The sequence below is a fragment of the Bufo gargarizans genome, chromosome 2, assembly GCF_014858855.1.
Source record: "Bufo gargarizans isolate SCDJY-AF-19 chromosome 2, ASM1485885v1, whole genome shotgun sequence".
Classification (NCBI taxonomy): Eukaryota; Metazoa; Chordata; class Amphibia; order Anura; family Bufonidae; genus Bufo; species Bufo gargarizans.
This window is the reverse complement of record NC_058081.1, coordinates 431,589,333-431,605,645: the sequence shown is the minus strand read 5'-3', so window position 1 is coordinate 431,605,645 and position 16,313 is coordinate 431,589,333. Positions and strand designations below refer to the sequence as shown.

Genomic DNA, 16,313 nt, shown 5'->3' with positions numbered 1-16,313 from the left:
AGGATCAGCACTGCGATTTCCCCCTGCTGTGCACGATTACCTGATCCATATACACAAGGGAATCACAGCATCACAGGAAATGATAATTAACTTAAAGGGAACCTGTCTCAGGGATTTTGTGTATAGAGTTGAGGACATGGGTTGCTATATGGCCGCTAGCAAATCCGCAATACCCAGTCCCCATAGCTCTGTGTGCTTTTATTATGTAAAAAAAACACATATTGATACATATGCAAATGAACCTGAGATGAGTCCTGTCCCTGAGATGAGTCACGTACAGGACTCATCTCAGGTTAATTTGCATATGTATCAAATCGGTTTTTATACACAATAAAAGCACACAGAGCTATGGGGACTGGATATTGCGGATGTGCTAGCGGCCATCTAGCAACCCATGTCCTCAGCTCTATACACAAAATCCCGGTGACAGGTTCCCTTTAAAGCTTTTGGTTATTTAAAGTGGCACATTTATCCCAAATAAATTCAAAGGTTTGGTGGACAAATCACCCTTTTCAAGCTCCATTCACTGTGTAGTGGCCTGCCTGATTTCTGCAGTGCTGCTAGTATTATTTAGGATATTTAATAAATATCAGATCGGCAGGAGTTTGACTGAGTTTGACCCCTATCAAATTAATATTGATAACTTACCCTAAATATAGGTCAATAGGTAATTCCTGAAAACTCCTTCAAAATGACCAACATTTTTTTAATGTCTTTTTATCAAACGGTGAGCTAAGTCGACTGTCAATAGAACCAAGCAAGTTTCAAATATTCTGCCTGCAATAGTGTCAACAGCAGATGTGCACTGCTCAATAAATCCTGGCAAATGAAGAGAGTCCCTTAGGCCTCTTTCACACGGGCGTCTTATTTTTGGCCCGGATAAGAGGCGGGTGCGTTGCGGGAACACGCACGATTTTTCTGCGCGAGTGCAAAACATTGTAATGAGTTTTGCACTCGCGTGAGAAAAATCGCGCATGTTTGGTGCCCAAACCCGAACTTCTTCACAGAAGTTGGGGCTTGGGATCGGTGTTCTGTAGATTGTATTATTTTCCCTTATAACATGGTTATAAGGGAAAATAATAGCATTCTGAATACAGAATGCATAGTATAATAGTGCTGGAGGGGTTAAAAAAAAATAAAAAAGTAAACTCACCTTCTCTTGATCACGTAGTTCCCGGTCTCTTAATTTCTTTAATGATGAGCTGTGGGCTAAAGGACCTGTGGTGACGTCAGATCACATGCTCCAATCACATGGTCCATCACCATGGTGATGGAGCATGTGATCTGACGTCACCACAGGTCCTTTAGCCCACAGCTCATCATTAAAGAAGTAAAGAGACCGGGAACTACGCGATAAAGATGAGAAGGTGAGTTAACTTTTTTTATTTTTTTTAACCCCTCCAGCACTATTATACTATGCATTCTGTATTCAGAATGCTATTATTTTCCCTTATAACCATGTTATAAGGGAAAATAATACAATTTTCAGAACATCAATCCCAAGCCCGAACTTCTGTGAAGAAGTCCGGGTTTGGGTACCAAACATGCGCGATTTTTCTCACGCGAGTGCAAAACGCATTACAATGTTTTGCACTCGCGCGGAAAAATCGTGTGTGTTCCCGCAACACACCCGCCTCTTATCCGGGCCAAAAATAAGACGCCTGTGTGAAAGAGGCCTAATTGTTTCTTTCCACTGGAGTCACCACTCTAGGTTCTCAATCATCTCAGTCGTGTCCTTTTTGTAAATGCCAAACAATGTCTCCAGATTTTGATCACTTCACCCAAAGAGGCATGCAAACTTCCACTCTACTATAAAAAGAAAAAGCAGGGATAGGCTGCACGTAGTACAGAAGCGCTAAGTCTAGAACATCAAATCCACTAAATGATTTTATTTACTGACAGGATAAAAATAATCGTCAAACATATAAAACACATCCTTCTCTGGGATCGCCTAAAGGTACTTTCCCACTAGAGTTATTCTTTTCCGGCATTGAGTTCCGTCCTAGGGGCTCAATACCAGAAAATAACTGATCAGTTTTATCCTAATGCATTCTGACTGGAGATCATTTCAGTATGCATCAGGATGTCTTCAGTTCGGTCTTTTTGCCATTTCAGGACAGAGAAAATACCGCAGCATGCTGCAGTTTTCTCTCCAGCCAAAAAGACTGAACACTTGCCGGAATGCCGGATCCGGCATAATTTATATTGAAGTTTATTAGTGCCGGATCCATCATTAAGTGTTTTGGCAAAAAGGATCCGGCATTCCGGTCTGCACAAAATAAATTTAGACCGGATCCATTTTTACTGATGACACCGGAGCGACGGATCCGGCATTTCAATGCATTTGGTTTGCATCAGTTTGCCATTGGTTTACATACTGCCTGCTGGAATCCTCTGCCGCAAGTGTGAAAGTACCCTTACTAGAGTTTTACATCTGCTTTTTCCAGGGAATACCAACCCTCAGTATGCATCAGGATGCATCAGTTCAGTCTCTCTTACATTTTTTGGCCGGAGAAAATACCACAGCATGTTGCATTTTTTTCTCCGGCCAAAATTCCTGAACACTTGCCGGAATGTCGGCATTAATTTCCAACAGGGGAGGACTGACCGGTCGGGCACTTCGGACGTGGTCCGACGGCCCGGCCTGGATGGGGGCCCGCCACAGCCGTGCACATAATATATTGTGCACGGACTGCAAAGTTATTCACCCGGGCCCGGCTATCAGGGCCCGGCGGCTGGCGCAGCGTTGCGGATCGCGATATTACCTATAGTATTCCCGACGAAGGCGGGCGCAATAACGTCATCGCGCTCCTGTGGTGAGACGCAGCACAGTGACACGCGCTGCGTGCCTGCCTATCTACGAGTAAGCGCCAGGAGTCTAGGACACAGGTAAGTGATGGCTTTTATTTTTTTGTGTGCTAAGCCAACTTTGGGGGACATTACTGGGGGGGCACAGGAGGCGAGGATACATATTACTGAAGGGACAATTGGGGGCAAATTACTACATAGGGAGCAAACTACTACATGGGGGCAGTGTGGGGGAAATTAATACAGTGGGGGCAGTGTTGAGGACAACTAATACTGTGGGGCAGAGTGAGGGAAAAATTACTACTGTGGGGCAGTGTGGGAGACAATTAATACTTTGGGGGCAGTGTGGGGGGAACAATTACTACTGTGGGGGCAGTCTGGGAGAAAATCAATACTGTGGGGGCAGTGTGGATGAAATCAATACTGTGGTGGCAGTGTGGGGGAAATTGATACTGTGGGGGACAATCGGTACTGTGGGGGCAGTTTGAGGGACAATTGGTACTGCTGTGGTTGCAGTGTGGGGGACAATTAGTACTGTCGGGGCAGTGTGGGGGACAATTGTTATTGTGGGGGCAGTGTGGGGGACAATTATTACTGTGGGGGCAGTGTGGGGGACAATTGCTACTGTGGGGGCAGTGTGGAGACAGTTACTACTGTGGGGGCAGTGTGGGGGACAATTACTACTGTGGGGGCAGTGTGGGGGACAATTACCACTGTGGGGGCAGTGTGGGGGACAATTACCACTGTGGGGGCAGTGTGGGGGACAATTACTACTGTGGGGGCAGTGTGAAGACAATTACTACTATGGGGGCAGTGTGGGGGACAATTACTACTGTGGGGGCAGTGTGGGGGAAATTACTACTGTGTGGGCAGTGTGGGGGACAATTACTACTGTGGGGGCAGTGTGGGGACAATTACTACTGTGGGGGCAGTGTGGGGGACAATTACTACTGTGTGGGCAGTGTGGGGGGAAATGACTACTGTGGGGTTAGTGTGGGGGAAATTACTACTGTGATGGCAGTGTGAGGGATGTTGCTATTGGGTAGGAACTACAAAGGCATTTCTATTACAAGGACATATTAGGGGACATTATATTTCAGGGACACTATACAGGTATTATTACCTGTAGCACAATATAGGGTGTTATTATTACTGGGGGTACTCTACGGGACATTATAATTGCTGTAGACACCATAGGAACATTTGGGGGTCATTTATCAAACTAGTGTAAAGTAGAACTAGCTTAGCTACAACCAGATTCCACTTTTAATTTTAGACAGCTCCTTTTGAGACTGAAAGTTGGAATCTGATTGGTTGCTATGGGCAACTAAGCCATTTGTACTATATACCAGTTTGATAAATGACCCCAATTATGAGAAATCTAACATGTCTGTGTAACAAACTCTGTAGAGACGAGATGCGGCTGAAAGAATTTGTCATGGCGGTCTGGGTCAAAAGGAGGAGAAGAGGAAAGAGGATGTCTACATGACAGGAGATGTCAGGTATGTGGTGCTGTATTCTCCTATATGTAGAGCTGGCTCACTACTGTGACCTGCGTCTCATCTTCTCCTCCAAGTGTTTTTTTATTATAAGGCTACTATCACACTAGCGTTAGACGCTTCTGTTTTTTCCCACTTCATTGTCAATGGGGACAAAACTGAACTGAACAGAACGTAATCCATCAAAATGCATTCCGTTCCGTTTAGTTGCATTCCCAGACCGGAGAGCAAACCGCAACATGTTGTATTTTGCTTTCCATCCTGAGATGTGGAGCAAGACGGATCTGACACAATAGAAAACGGTTCCGTCCCCCACTGACTTTCAATGGAGTTCATGACGGATCCGTCTTGGCTATGTTACAGATAATACAACCGGATTTGTTCATAATAGATGCAGATGGTTGTATTATCAGCAATGGAAGTGTTTTTGCTGAACCCTGTCTGATCCGGCAAAAACGCTAGTGTAAAAGTAGCTTAATTTATGTATTTAAAATTTGGCAACAAAATTTTTTATTTGGCTCCTGGGTATTTTTGCAGTCCTATGTAACACTACAGATAACATAAGGTAAAAGGGTTCACTGGTATTTACATATTGATATAAGTGATGTGGGCGGTGTGATATGTGGGTGTGGCTTGAGGGTGGGTGGGGACACAGGGGCCCCATAATCTCCTACTGCCCGGGGGCCCCATAAATTGTCAGTGCCCCCTTCTTCTTGTTCATCCCTATTAATAAACTATTTTCCCCATTTGTTTTCAAAACTTCTTCAATGCATTGATCCAACCTTGTCTCTAGTTTTTTTGCAAAAATGATAAATCGTAGGGAATTGTACTTTCGGAATTCCATAGCCAAGGTGGATAATGGGAGCTGGATCTATGGTCGGCACAGATTAGTCAAGACTTTTTTCATATTTGGAATTATATGTAGAAGGACATATTTTAATTCAGTAGATTGCAATTTTAATATCGATACATTCAGTTGTTATTATCCACCTTGATTACAGAACGTTCTGAAGGGACAATTTCAGAGAATTTATCAAACTTGCACAGGATATAAGGTCTTTATCGAACAAAGTAAAATTTTTAAAAATAGATTTCTGAAGAATATGTACTTCAAAGAATTTGATGAGTAATCCACCTTATTTCTGCCAAAGTTATTTTCAATTTTCTCCTTATCACAGACACAGATATGGCTGCGAGATTTAAGGAGTTGTCTCTCTTCAGCAAGTGGCATTTATCATAGAGAAAAAGTTACTACAAGGCACTTACTAATGTATTGTAATTGTCTATATTGTTTCCTTCACTGCCTGGATTCATTTTTTCATCACATTATACACTGCTGATTTCCATGTTTACGACCACCCTGGTGGCCGAGACCAGGGGAGTGCTCATAGGCTGGTACTTTTTCCTACAGTGTGCAAGCACGGCCACTGCTGCTGGATTGCAGGATGATCATAACCATGGAAACAAGCAGTGTATAATGTGATGGAAAAATGAATCCAGCCAGCAAAGGAAGCAATACAGACAATCACAATACATTAGTAAGTGCCTGGTATCAATTTTCTCTACATGATACATGCCACTTGCTGAGGTGACACAACCCCTTTAACACACTAGGAGAGAACAGAGATTGTGCTGATCTACTGAGGAGCACAGTACCCGAGTCATTGCAGTAGATTTTGAAGCTCAGCACCCTGACAGACCACCAAACCGATATGGCACAATTGGCAAATTGCTTGCTAGATTTCGCCAAACAGGTTCTGTGTTGGGCCTGCCAAAAAGTGGACGTAACAAGACTGCCACAGACGAAGCAAAAACAATGGCCATCCCGGAATCCTTCAGCAAGAGCCCTTATTGTAGCAACCAGTCTGTCAATGGAGCCCCATTATCGGGCAGATACTGGCTACAAGACACAGTTGCTGTAACATCTCAATGTGGATGATCCCCATCGTTGTATTGAATTTGCAGAATGGGTGTCACAGAACCTGTTGGCAAAATTTGCAAGCAATTTGCCAACTGTGCAATGGTGAATGAGTGGTCTGTTAAAGTGGCGATCATTGAAATCTACTGTATTAAGTTGGGTACTGTGCTCAGCAGAGCTTAGCACAATGTCCTTCCTCTCTTGAGAAGTTAATCTCACCAGGGGCGTAGCTATAGGGGGTGCAGAGGTAGCAGTCGCTACTGGGCCCAGGAGCCTGAGGGGCCCCAAAGACCCTTGTACCACATGAGAAGACACCTGTTTTATAGAAGGTGCATGCTGGTCAAGTTACACCTCTGGCTGGAGAGAAGGTGTTAGGTCAAGAATTTGGCACGGAAGAGGGGTGCAGTCGAATTTTTTGCCTCAGGCAACAGGAAAGCTATGTACTTCCCTGCCCCTTGCCACAAAGCAATGAGGGATGGGGGTCCCAAGCTAAACTCTTGCACCAGGGCCCATGAGCCTTTAGCTACGCCCCTGAATCTCACAGTCATATCTGTGTCTGTAACAAAGATAACATTGTTAATAACTTTGGCAGGAATAAAGCTATGTCATCAAATGCTCTACATATACATTTGTAACATGGAAAGTGTTGGGATGCCCTGGAAAGGGTTGGAATGCCCTAGAAGAAGCAAATGTGACAGTCAAGTTGGGCGCCTCTTTACTATGTGCAGCCTGCCCTTTTATTTTTTTCTTATAGTAACGTGGAAGCTTGCAAGCTGCTTAGGAATAAATTATTAAAGTCTAGAGACATTGTTTGGCGTTTAGAAAAAAGACTGAGAAGATTGAGAAGCTAGATTAGTGATTCCAGTGAAAATAAATAATTAGTGACTCTTTATTGAGCAGCACACACCCGCTATTCACACTATGTTGATTATTATTTGAGAACTGGCATTACAGCGCCTAGTGTAAACTGTCTGTAAGACTTTTTCTCTATCTGTTCAGTATTCTGCCTATAATATGGATGCTAAAACACACCCACCCAAATTACGGGTGTCTGAGATTCACCTAGTGTTTATCTGTTCATTAACTCTTTAGTTAATCATTTTAATCTCATGTTCTAATTCCCTAAAAGGCTTAACCTCTATTCTCTTGAACAGGAAATAATTTAATTTGAACGTTTTTGGCCAAAGGCCTTCATCAGAGCACCGATTTTCCGCACAGAGGAACTGGAATGAAGTTGGAAGAAGGTAGCAGTGCAGGTAAAAATCGGGCGCTCTGCCGTTAAAGAAAGAGCGACATTCTTTAATAGGCAATGTGTGCATTTCTTACCTGTGCTACGTCCTTTTTCCTACTTCATTCTGGTTCCTCTGTCCGGCAATCCGGTACTCTGATAAAGGCCTTTTGCTGAAACTATTCAAATTAAATAATGTCCTGGGAGTACACAAAATAAACTGTGAAATACTGCTTACAACTTAGTGAATTGCGGGAGTCTTTATTATTTTTATTCTCTTGAACAGGAAAAACATTCTGCATGGGTTCTACCCATCCCCTCCTTTCATTAGTTTCCCCTGCATTATTAGTCATAATTGTAACATTGCTGATCTTGCAGCTAATGTACTGGAGTATTGCTCTTATCTCATGCTATGTGTCAGGTATGAAACATGCCCCTGCAAAACTGAATATATTTCAACATTTATTTTCTTGTAGGAACCAACACAGGCAGTGATATCTGAAATAACTGAGAAGAAACAGTTAAATGTGGCTCATGGGCTTGCATGGTCTTATTATGTTGGATATTTAAAGTTAGTCCTGCCAGGTAGGAAACTTTGTGTTAGATGCTGTGATGGATGAGTAGCTATTTACTGAAATAAAATGTCCAAATAAAAAGTTTAACTAAAATAGAATAGAATTCTGAAGAATGCTTTAGGATAATATAGGACAAGTATTTCACTATATGAATTTCTTAGAAATTGACGACAACAAGAGATTAATGTTTAACTATTGGAATAAAATATAATAAAATATAACTTTTATTAGGATAATTAAAATGTGAGTCATTCAACTTAAGTGAATAAATAGAAAAACTACGTATAAACCATCCTGGATCGCACTAGCACTGGGTGTGAGTGTTGTATGTTCTACTCAAACTATGGTAGATCCTAGGAATGCGTACACACAGAGGGAGCAGTCTGTGTGTCTGGAGATCAGCGGGGTATGCATTCTAGCCTCTACATCACTGTAGGCATCTAAGCCTTTTCTGCTCAACGCATTTCTTAGTTGCTGTATTGTGCAACTTAGTCATCAGGAGCACAGAGTGGTATATTGGAAGCCAACAAAACAAACAAATAGTGCTGCAAACTCTCATGTATAGCATGCAGACACGTAGTCTGCGGCACTGGGAAATAAAAGCCACACACTCTGGCCGACCAAAGCAGTGCGGGAGCCAATGGATCAGAGACACTGCCGGCGCGCCCCTATCCCACCTTTAACAACGCTGGAGGGAGCACTGGAGGTAAGTACATTACATGGAGTTAAAAAAGGCGATTAGCCCTGCTCCAGGACAAACAATCGCCCATACATATCAAGGATGAACACCGAATTGGGAGGTAGATCACCAGAGCAAACAAACCTGACCAAATGGGGTGATGTCAATGCCAGGGCACCCCATAGAAATATCCAGGGTCATAAGATGTCACACCTAAGTACACCATATTGTCACAACCAGACATCTGAGAAGCTCTGACAGATGCCTTTCAGAACCTCCTCCTTGAGCTTCTTTGATTTGGTTTCTAGTTCCTCATCTCGTTAGCCTCTCTCAGCTGTCTTGTAGTTGGACTGATTGCATCCCTTTAAATTCCTCCCCATAATGCATTAGTGTGCGGTTTATACAACTTCCTGGAGTGTGTGTGCATGCTGATCCATTTCCCAGTCTGCTATAAGATAAGTGTTGTACACTCATTTGTGATTTTATGTTTGCTGGATCCCAGGTGACCCTGACTCCCTCCGTGTCTAGAGTAGGGAGCCGGTGGTCGTGTCCCCTCACTATTGTAGGGTGTTCAGGTGTTATATAGTCGAGGTTCATGGATATGCGATCATCCACCATTGGGGTGTTTGCATAGGCTGAGCAGAGTCAGGGAGAGTGCCAGGTCTTATGCAGGGGTCTCCCTTTTGTTCCTTAGTTTTGGATCCAGTGAGTCATATATTCATTTTTGCATTGTCTTGTTTCCTGTACACCTTCCGTGACACATATAGTCACAAAACGTGACATACAGACAGGAATAACAGACAAACCATGTCTGTAATTAAAGACTATCTCTAGAGGTGAACACATTATCGTCACAGAAGTGACAAGGCAAATGTGAGGTGTTGCATATAGATATACCATGTTGTCGAAAAATGTGGCATGCAGGCAAGAATCACAAACAAGCCATGTGTATAAGTCAAGACACTCACCAGATGTGAACACATTTCAATCACAAAAGTGGCAACAAGAAAGGGATAACAACACACCGGTCATATCAGTGGATATTGGGGGCAACGTGTTAGAGAAGAACAACATATAAGAATGATAGGGGCATATTCAGACCACAGATGGGTACTGCGTGACCAGATGAATGTAATAGATGAGGTCCATCGACTCATGCTCTCTCCAAAAACAACCTCTCTCTCCCACCAGCCCAGGTAGAGGTTAGCGAACATCAGGGCACAGGAACTGCCCATTGCAACTCCCTTGAGCTGGGGGGAAGACCTGTCTATCAAACAGGAATATGTTGTTCCGCAGGATAAAGTTCAGCAACTAATGACAAAATCATTGTGTGATCTCAGATGTGCACCCCTTTCTGTCAGGAAAGCCCTCACACCCTCACATCCTCTTTCATGTGGGATGGAGCTATAGAGGGCTTCCACATCTAAACTGGCGAGAAGAGTCCCACTGTTGCAAACTACGTCATTAAGACGTCTGAGCACATCCATGGAATCCCTTACATACGAGTGTAATCTCAACACGAAGGGACATAAGATCACATCAACATAGTTACTGATCGTTTCTGCGAGGCTCCCGATCCAGACACTATAGGTCTGCCTTTGAGGGGATTGACCCCTTTATGTATCTTGGGCAGACCATGGAACACAGGTGTAATAGGGTTGTCGGGTAGCAGGTAGGCATACTCGGTCTTGCTGATCAAGGCCTTCTTTTTAGCTTCATTGAGCATGTCTGCCAATTTCTTTTTAATGCTACCAGTCGGGTTCGAGTCCAGTTTGGCAAAGCATGACCTATCATTTAGAATGCTTAGGAACATCTCTTTGTCTGCTTCCTTATCAAGAACCAAGGGTTTTATTTATTATAATCTGCTTATCATTTTGCAGCAGTTCCAGGGCTTCTGATTCAGCTGGGGTAAGGTTATTTGATCCCTGCCCATGAACATGTAATGCCCTTAATTTCTCTGTTGTAATCATAAGGAAAGCATCCAGGGGAGAATATTGACTGACAGGTGGGTTCTTTTTAGAGGGTGGTCTCAGGTGGGTGAAAGGTTCAGTGCCTATAGGCCTCTGACCTTCCTCCCACAAATCTGCCAGTAGGCGCACATCATCCAATTCTTCCTCCTCAATGCCTAGCCTAGCATTGATCACGATTATGAGTGAGGAAGAATTTTCTCCATTTAAGTTTCCTAATAAAGAGATTAATATCCTTCACCCAATTAAATGGGTTATATTTGCACACTGGGACAAAGGAAAGCCCCTTACAGAGAAGTTCCATCTCGATCACAGTAAGGGAGCGGTTAGATAGAATGATTATTTGAAGATCCTCAGTGTGCCTTAACGGAGCTATTGATTTTTCTGCTCCTCAGAGGATATTCTGTGCCCATTCCTAAAAAAAAACTCTTTTATCCCTGTCAGTCCTGCCTCTACCTCAATTTCTGTTTGGTCGACAACCCCATCCTCTATCCCTATTTCTGATGTTCACCGTTTTCGCTGACAGATTTTCAGCATCAGTGTCACCCTCTGACGATGAGATGTCTGTCTCACTCTCTGTGTTAATTTTACTTTTTCTGCCTGTGAAATTAAAGACAGTGCCTTCTTTAAAATCACGGGTGTCACACACAAACAATTTATGTTTCCTTTCCCTAACATACCCAGTAAATTTATCGACTGATTGCTGCAGTGTTATCTCCCTTCTCTCAAAGTCTGGAGACTGTGTGAATTTCTTCGCTGCTTCAATGTGTTCCTGCAACTCAATGGTGGTCTTGGCTAGTATATTTTTCTATTCCTCTAGTAATAGTCTCATGAGACGGAGGGAGGATTCGATGGATTCTTTCTCATACTTTTTCATGAGCTCTTCTGACTTAACACGAGCATTAGGTAATACCGGATTTCTCAGACCACTAGGAACTATTTTGTTCTTAAGATAAGTCTCGAGGGTCTGAACCTCCCACCATGAACGTACGTGGTCCTTATAGACTCTTGTCAGATTTTTGAGTACTGAGGAAATGCTAGGCGACTGTGATGAAATGGGTAGGTCCTATTCTGAAAATACCTCGCATGGGTTACCTAGCCATTTATTTGAGCTGATGTTGCTGGATAGACAACCTGCCATTACTCATCAAGGTTAACAGAAATGAATTAATTGATATGACCGGTGTGTTGCTATCCCTTTCTTGTTGCCACTTTTGTGACGGTAATGTGCTGACATCTGGTGAGTGTCTTGACTTATAGACATGGCTTCTTTGTGATTCTTGCCTGCATGCCACATTTTGTGACAACATAGTAGTATATCTATGTGCAACACCTCAAATTTGCCTTGTTGTCACTTCTGTGATGATAATGTGTTCACCTCTGGAGATAGTCTGTATTTACAGACATGGTTTGTCTGTTATTCCTGTCTGCATGTCACGTTTTGTGACTATATGGTGTACTTAGGTGCTCTGGTGATCTACCTCCTGGTTCGGTGTCCATCCTTGATATGTATGGGCGATTGTTTGTCCTGGAGAAAGGGTAATCGCCTTTGTTCACTCCATGTAATGTACTTACCTCCAGGGCTCCCTCCAGCGTTGTTAAGAGGGGGGGTAGGGGCGCGCTGGTCTCCGGCAGTGTCCCTGATCCATTGACTCCCGCGCTGCTTTGGTCAGCCCAGGGGGCATGGCTTTTTCTTCTTTAGGAGCTGCACTGGGTGGCCGCACTATGGCCGTCCCAGTGCCGCAGACTAGTGTGTCTGCACGCTATGCATGAGAGTGTGTGGCACTATTTGTTTGTTTGTTTTGTTGGCTTCCAATATACCACTCTGTGCTCCTGATGACTAAGTTGCACAATACAGCAACTAAGAAACGCGTCGAGCAGAACAGGCTTAGAAGCCTACAGTGATGTAGAGGCTAGTACCTCAATGACAGGAAGCAAAACTACATTGTAGCCAGTTTTTATGAATAGATTTTACCTACGGCAGCAGCTCAGGGTTCAGAGATAGTGTCTTTTTCATAAACATCTGCACCCTGTCAACTTGTTGGCTGCTGGAGTATTATGTGTGGGGGTTTAGTCAAGCGTTTATCGCCATATGCATACCCCGCTGATCTCCAGACACACAGCCTGCTCCCTCTGTGTGTACACAGTCCTAGGATCTGGTTTTAGTAGATGATACAACACTCACACCCAGTGCTAGTGTGATCCAGGACGGTTTATAGTTTATCTATTTATGCACTTACGGTAAGTTGAATGACCCACATTTTAATTATCCTAATAAAAGTTATATTTTAGTGACAGTTATTCCAATAGTTAAATGATAATATAGGACAAGCCAGGGACTTTTAGAGGAGAGTTTATATTTGGTGTAGCAAAAATAAACCTCAATACAATTTTTCATGTACATGTTTGCTTGACATCCATCCTAAACATTCACACTGGCTAGCAGAAAAGAAAAAATGTAGCTTACCTTATTTATTGCATGGACTGACAGGTAGGACTACAATACAGTCACATTATATATTTGTAAACTATATATATATATATATATATATATATATATAATGGACAGCACCATTGATCAGGGAATACTCCTCAGATGCATCAGTCAACCGATCTACTTTCCCATCCAGTCTCCAACTGAATGCAGAAAAAAGAAGTTTACCAGCATTCAAAAACATTATTTTGTCTGAAATCTTTTTTTATACAGCGCTACAAACTACAAAAATTTCCAGCACTGTCCTGGATCTTGCAGGACAGTGCTGAATTTCGGTGCCTGTCCCGCCATCCTGGAACTGCTGAGGTACGGAATGTCTTGATTTCAAGTGTATCTGCATCCAAAGGTTGCAGAAACAGTTGAGTTCAAAGGCCAAGGATCATTCCTTGTCTGGGGAATCAGCCTATCCACTCTTTAGCTCAGCAGGCGCGATGTGGGCAATACCTACTGTGTGGGGCCAATAAATGGCATAACTAATATGTGGGCTGCACTAAAGGGGCATAAATACTACATGTGGGCACTATAGGAACATAACTACTGTGTGGGTAACTATGGAGGCATAACTACTGTGTGGGGGCACTATGGGGACATAACTACTATGTGGGGGCATTAAGGGGGTATAACTACTGTGTAGGGGCAATAAGAGTACATAGATACTGTGTGGGGGCATTAATGAGGCATAACTACTGTGTAGGGGTAGTAAAGAGACATAATTACTGTGTGGGATAACTAAGAAGGCATAACTACTGTGTGAGGGTAGTAAGGGGAAATAATTATTTTGTCAAAATCTTTTTGACACAAAGCCATGCTTCTAAGTCCTCCTAATGATTACCTACAGTCAGGTCCATAAATATTGGGACATCGACACAATTCCAACATTTTTGGCTCTATCGGCCACCACAATGGATTTGAAATGAAACGAACAAGATGTGATTTAACTGCAGACTGTCAGCTTTAATTTCAGGATTTACATCCAAATCAGGTGAACGGTCTAGGATTTCCAACAGTTTGCATATGTGCCTCCCACTTGTTAAGGAACCAAAAGTAATGGGGCAATTGGCTTCTCAGATTTTCCATGGCCAGGTATGCATTATTCCCAAATTATCCCAATTACAATGAGCAGATAAAAGGTCCAGAGTTCATTTCAAGTGTGCTATTTGCATTCGGAATCTGTTGCTGTGAACTCTCAAGATGAGATCCAAAGAGCTGTCACTATCAGTGAAGCAAGCCATCATCAAGCTGAAAAAAACAAAACAAACCCATCAGAGTGATAGCAAAAACATTAGGCATTGCCAAAACAACTGGAAAATTCTTAAAAAGAAGGAACGCACCGGTGAGCTCAGCAACACCAAAACACCCGGAAGACCACGGAAAACAACCGTGGTGGGTGACCAAAGAATTCTTTCCCTGGTGAAGAAAACACCCTTTGGCCAGATCAAGAACATTCTCCAGAGAAGACTTCACCAGAGTGAATACAGAAGGTTCACCACAAGATGTAAACCATTGGTGAACCTCAAAAACAGGAAGGCCAGATTAGAGTTTGCCAAACGACATCTAAAAAAGCCTTCACAGTTCTGGAACAACATCTTTTGGACAGATGAGACCAAGATCAATGTACCAGAGTGATGGGAAGAGAAGAGTATGGAGGAGGAAAGGAACTGCTCATGATCCTAAGCATACCACCTCATCAGTGAAGCATGGTGGTGGTAGTGTCATGGCGTGGGCATGTATGGCTGCCAATGGAACTGCTTCTCATGTATTTATTGATGATGTGACTGCTGACAAAAAGCAGGATGAATTCTGAAGTGTTTCAGGCAATATTACCCACATAGAGTAGTTGTGCCCCCATTATTTCCCCCACACAGTAGTTATGCCCACTTAGTGCCCTGCACACAGCTGTTGTCTCCTTAGAGCCCCCACACAGTTTTGCCCCTTAGTACCCCCACAGAGTAGTTATGCCCCCTTAGTGTCCCCACACAGTTGTTATGTTCCTTTTGTGACTACCCACAGAGTGGCTATGCTCCCTTAGTGACCCCACACAGTAGGTATACCCCTCTTAGTGCCCCCACACAGTTGCTATGCCCTCTTAGTGCCCCAATACAGTAATTATGCCCCTTGGTGCTCCCACACAGTTGTTTTGCCGCAGGATAGCCACTGAAATCCATGGGCCATATCTGGGACAGTAGGAGTTATATATGGTTACATTAGACTGTCTTGTGCACATGCGTAAACCTCCAATAATATTGTATACTTTAGATGTCACAAATTCCCACATCTCCTATTGTCCGCACATGCAAAGGACAATAAGGGTGCCTTTATATTTTGTGGAAGAAAATACTGTGACTGAAAATCAGTTCCATTCACCTTGATGGGACTTGCCAAAATGCATGTGCTTGCTGCCCCATTCAAATGAATTGAACTGATTTTCAATATTCAATGACTGAGAAACATAAATGTGAATATGCTTACCAAATATACCGTATGTTGCTATGTGGGAATATCCTGCTCCAGTTCTTCTGACTAAATATTTTCATCGGATTACTGCATATCTGTTTTATAGTTTTTAAAGATAAGGTAGAAAAATTCAATGAAGAGAACAATAACTTACTGAGGTCTCCAGAAACTATGAAGCTATATATTCTGATGCCTTTAAGCTGCAAGATATATAATGACTTAAAAACGGAAGATGAAAACATAACATTTATTAAAGAGATTCCTCCACTCCTCATGGATCGAGCTGGCATCAAACAAAGAGTATTTAAAAACAATGTGTACCGCATTCTGGATGAAGACCATCGGGTATGATGCATTTTTATTCATATTCGTACAGTGTATGTGATAAGTACAGGCATATTTAGAGACTAGGAAATTGATAACATGGATAACAGTATGGAGAAGCAGTGGGAATATGTTAGAAAAATATGGCAATTTTCTTCCAGAAGCAGTACCACCCTTGAGTCATGTCTGGTATTGCAGCTCAGTTCAGTTGAAATGAATGCGGACAAGTGACGTTTTATGTTTTTCTAATCCTGAACAACTTCTTTATTTGATTTTTTTACCCATTCATAGCTGGGCTTATATAAGCTACACAAAATTATCAACACAACTCATAAAACTGAAGTTTACTCTCAAAGATTTTGGACTG

At 42.8% G+C, this 16,313-nt stretch overlaps 1 protein-coding gene across 1 annotated transcript in view; it reads left to right on the top strand.

Annotated features, from left to right (window-relative positions):
- Window positions 1-16,313, top strand: part of STING1 (stimulator of interferon response cGAMP interactor 1) — a 59,368-nt gene that overhangs the window by 15,024 nt on the left and 28,031 nt on the right. The window contains exons 4-5 of the mRNA XM_044280924.1: window positions 7,930-8,038; window positions 15,729-15,967. Of these exons, the coding sequence (XP_044136859.1) occupies window positions 7,930-8,038; window positions 15,729-15,967 (348 nt within the window). The remainder of the gene's footprint in view (window positions 1-7,929; window positions 8,039-15,728; window positions 15,968-16,313) is intronic.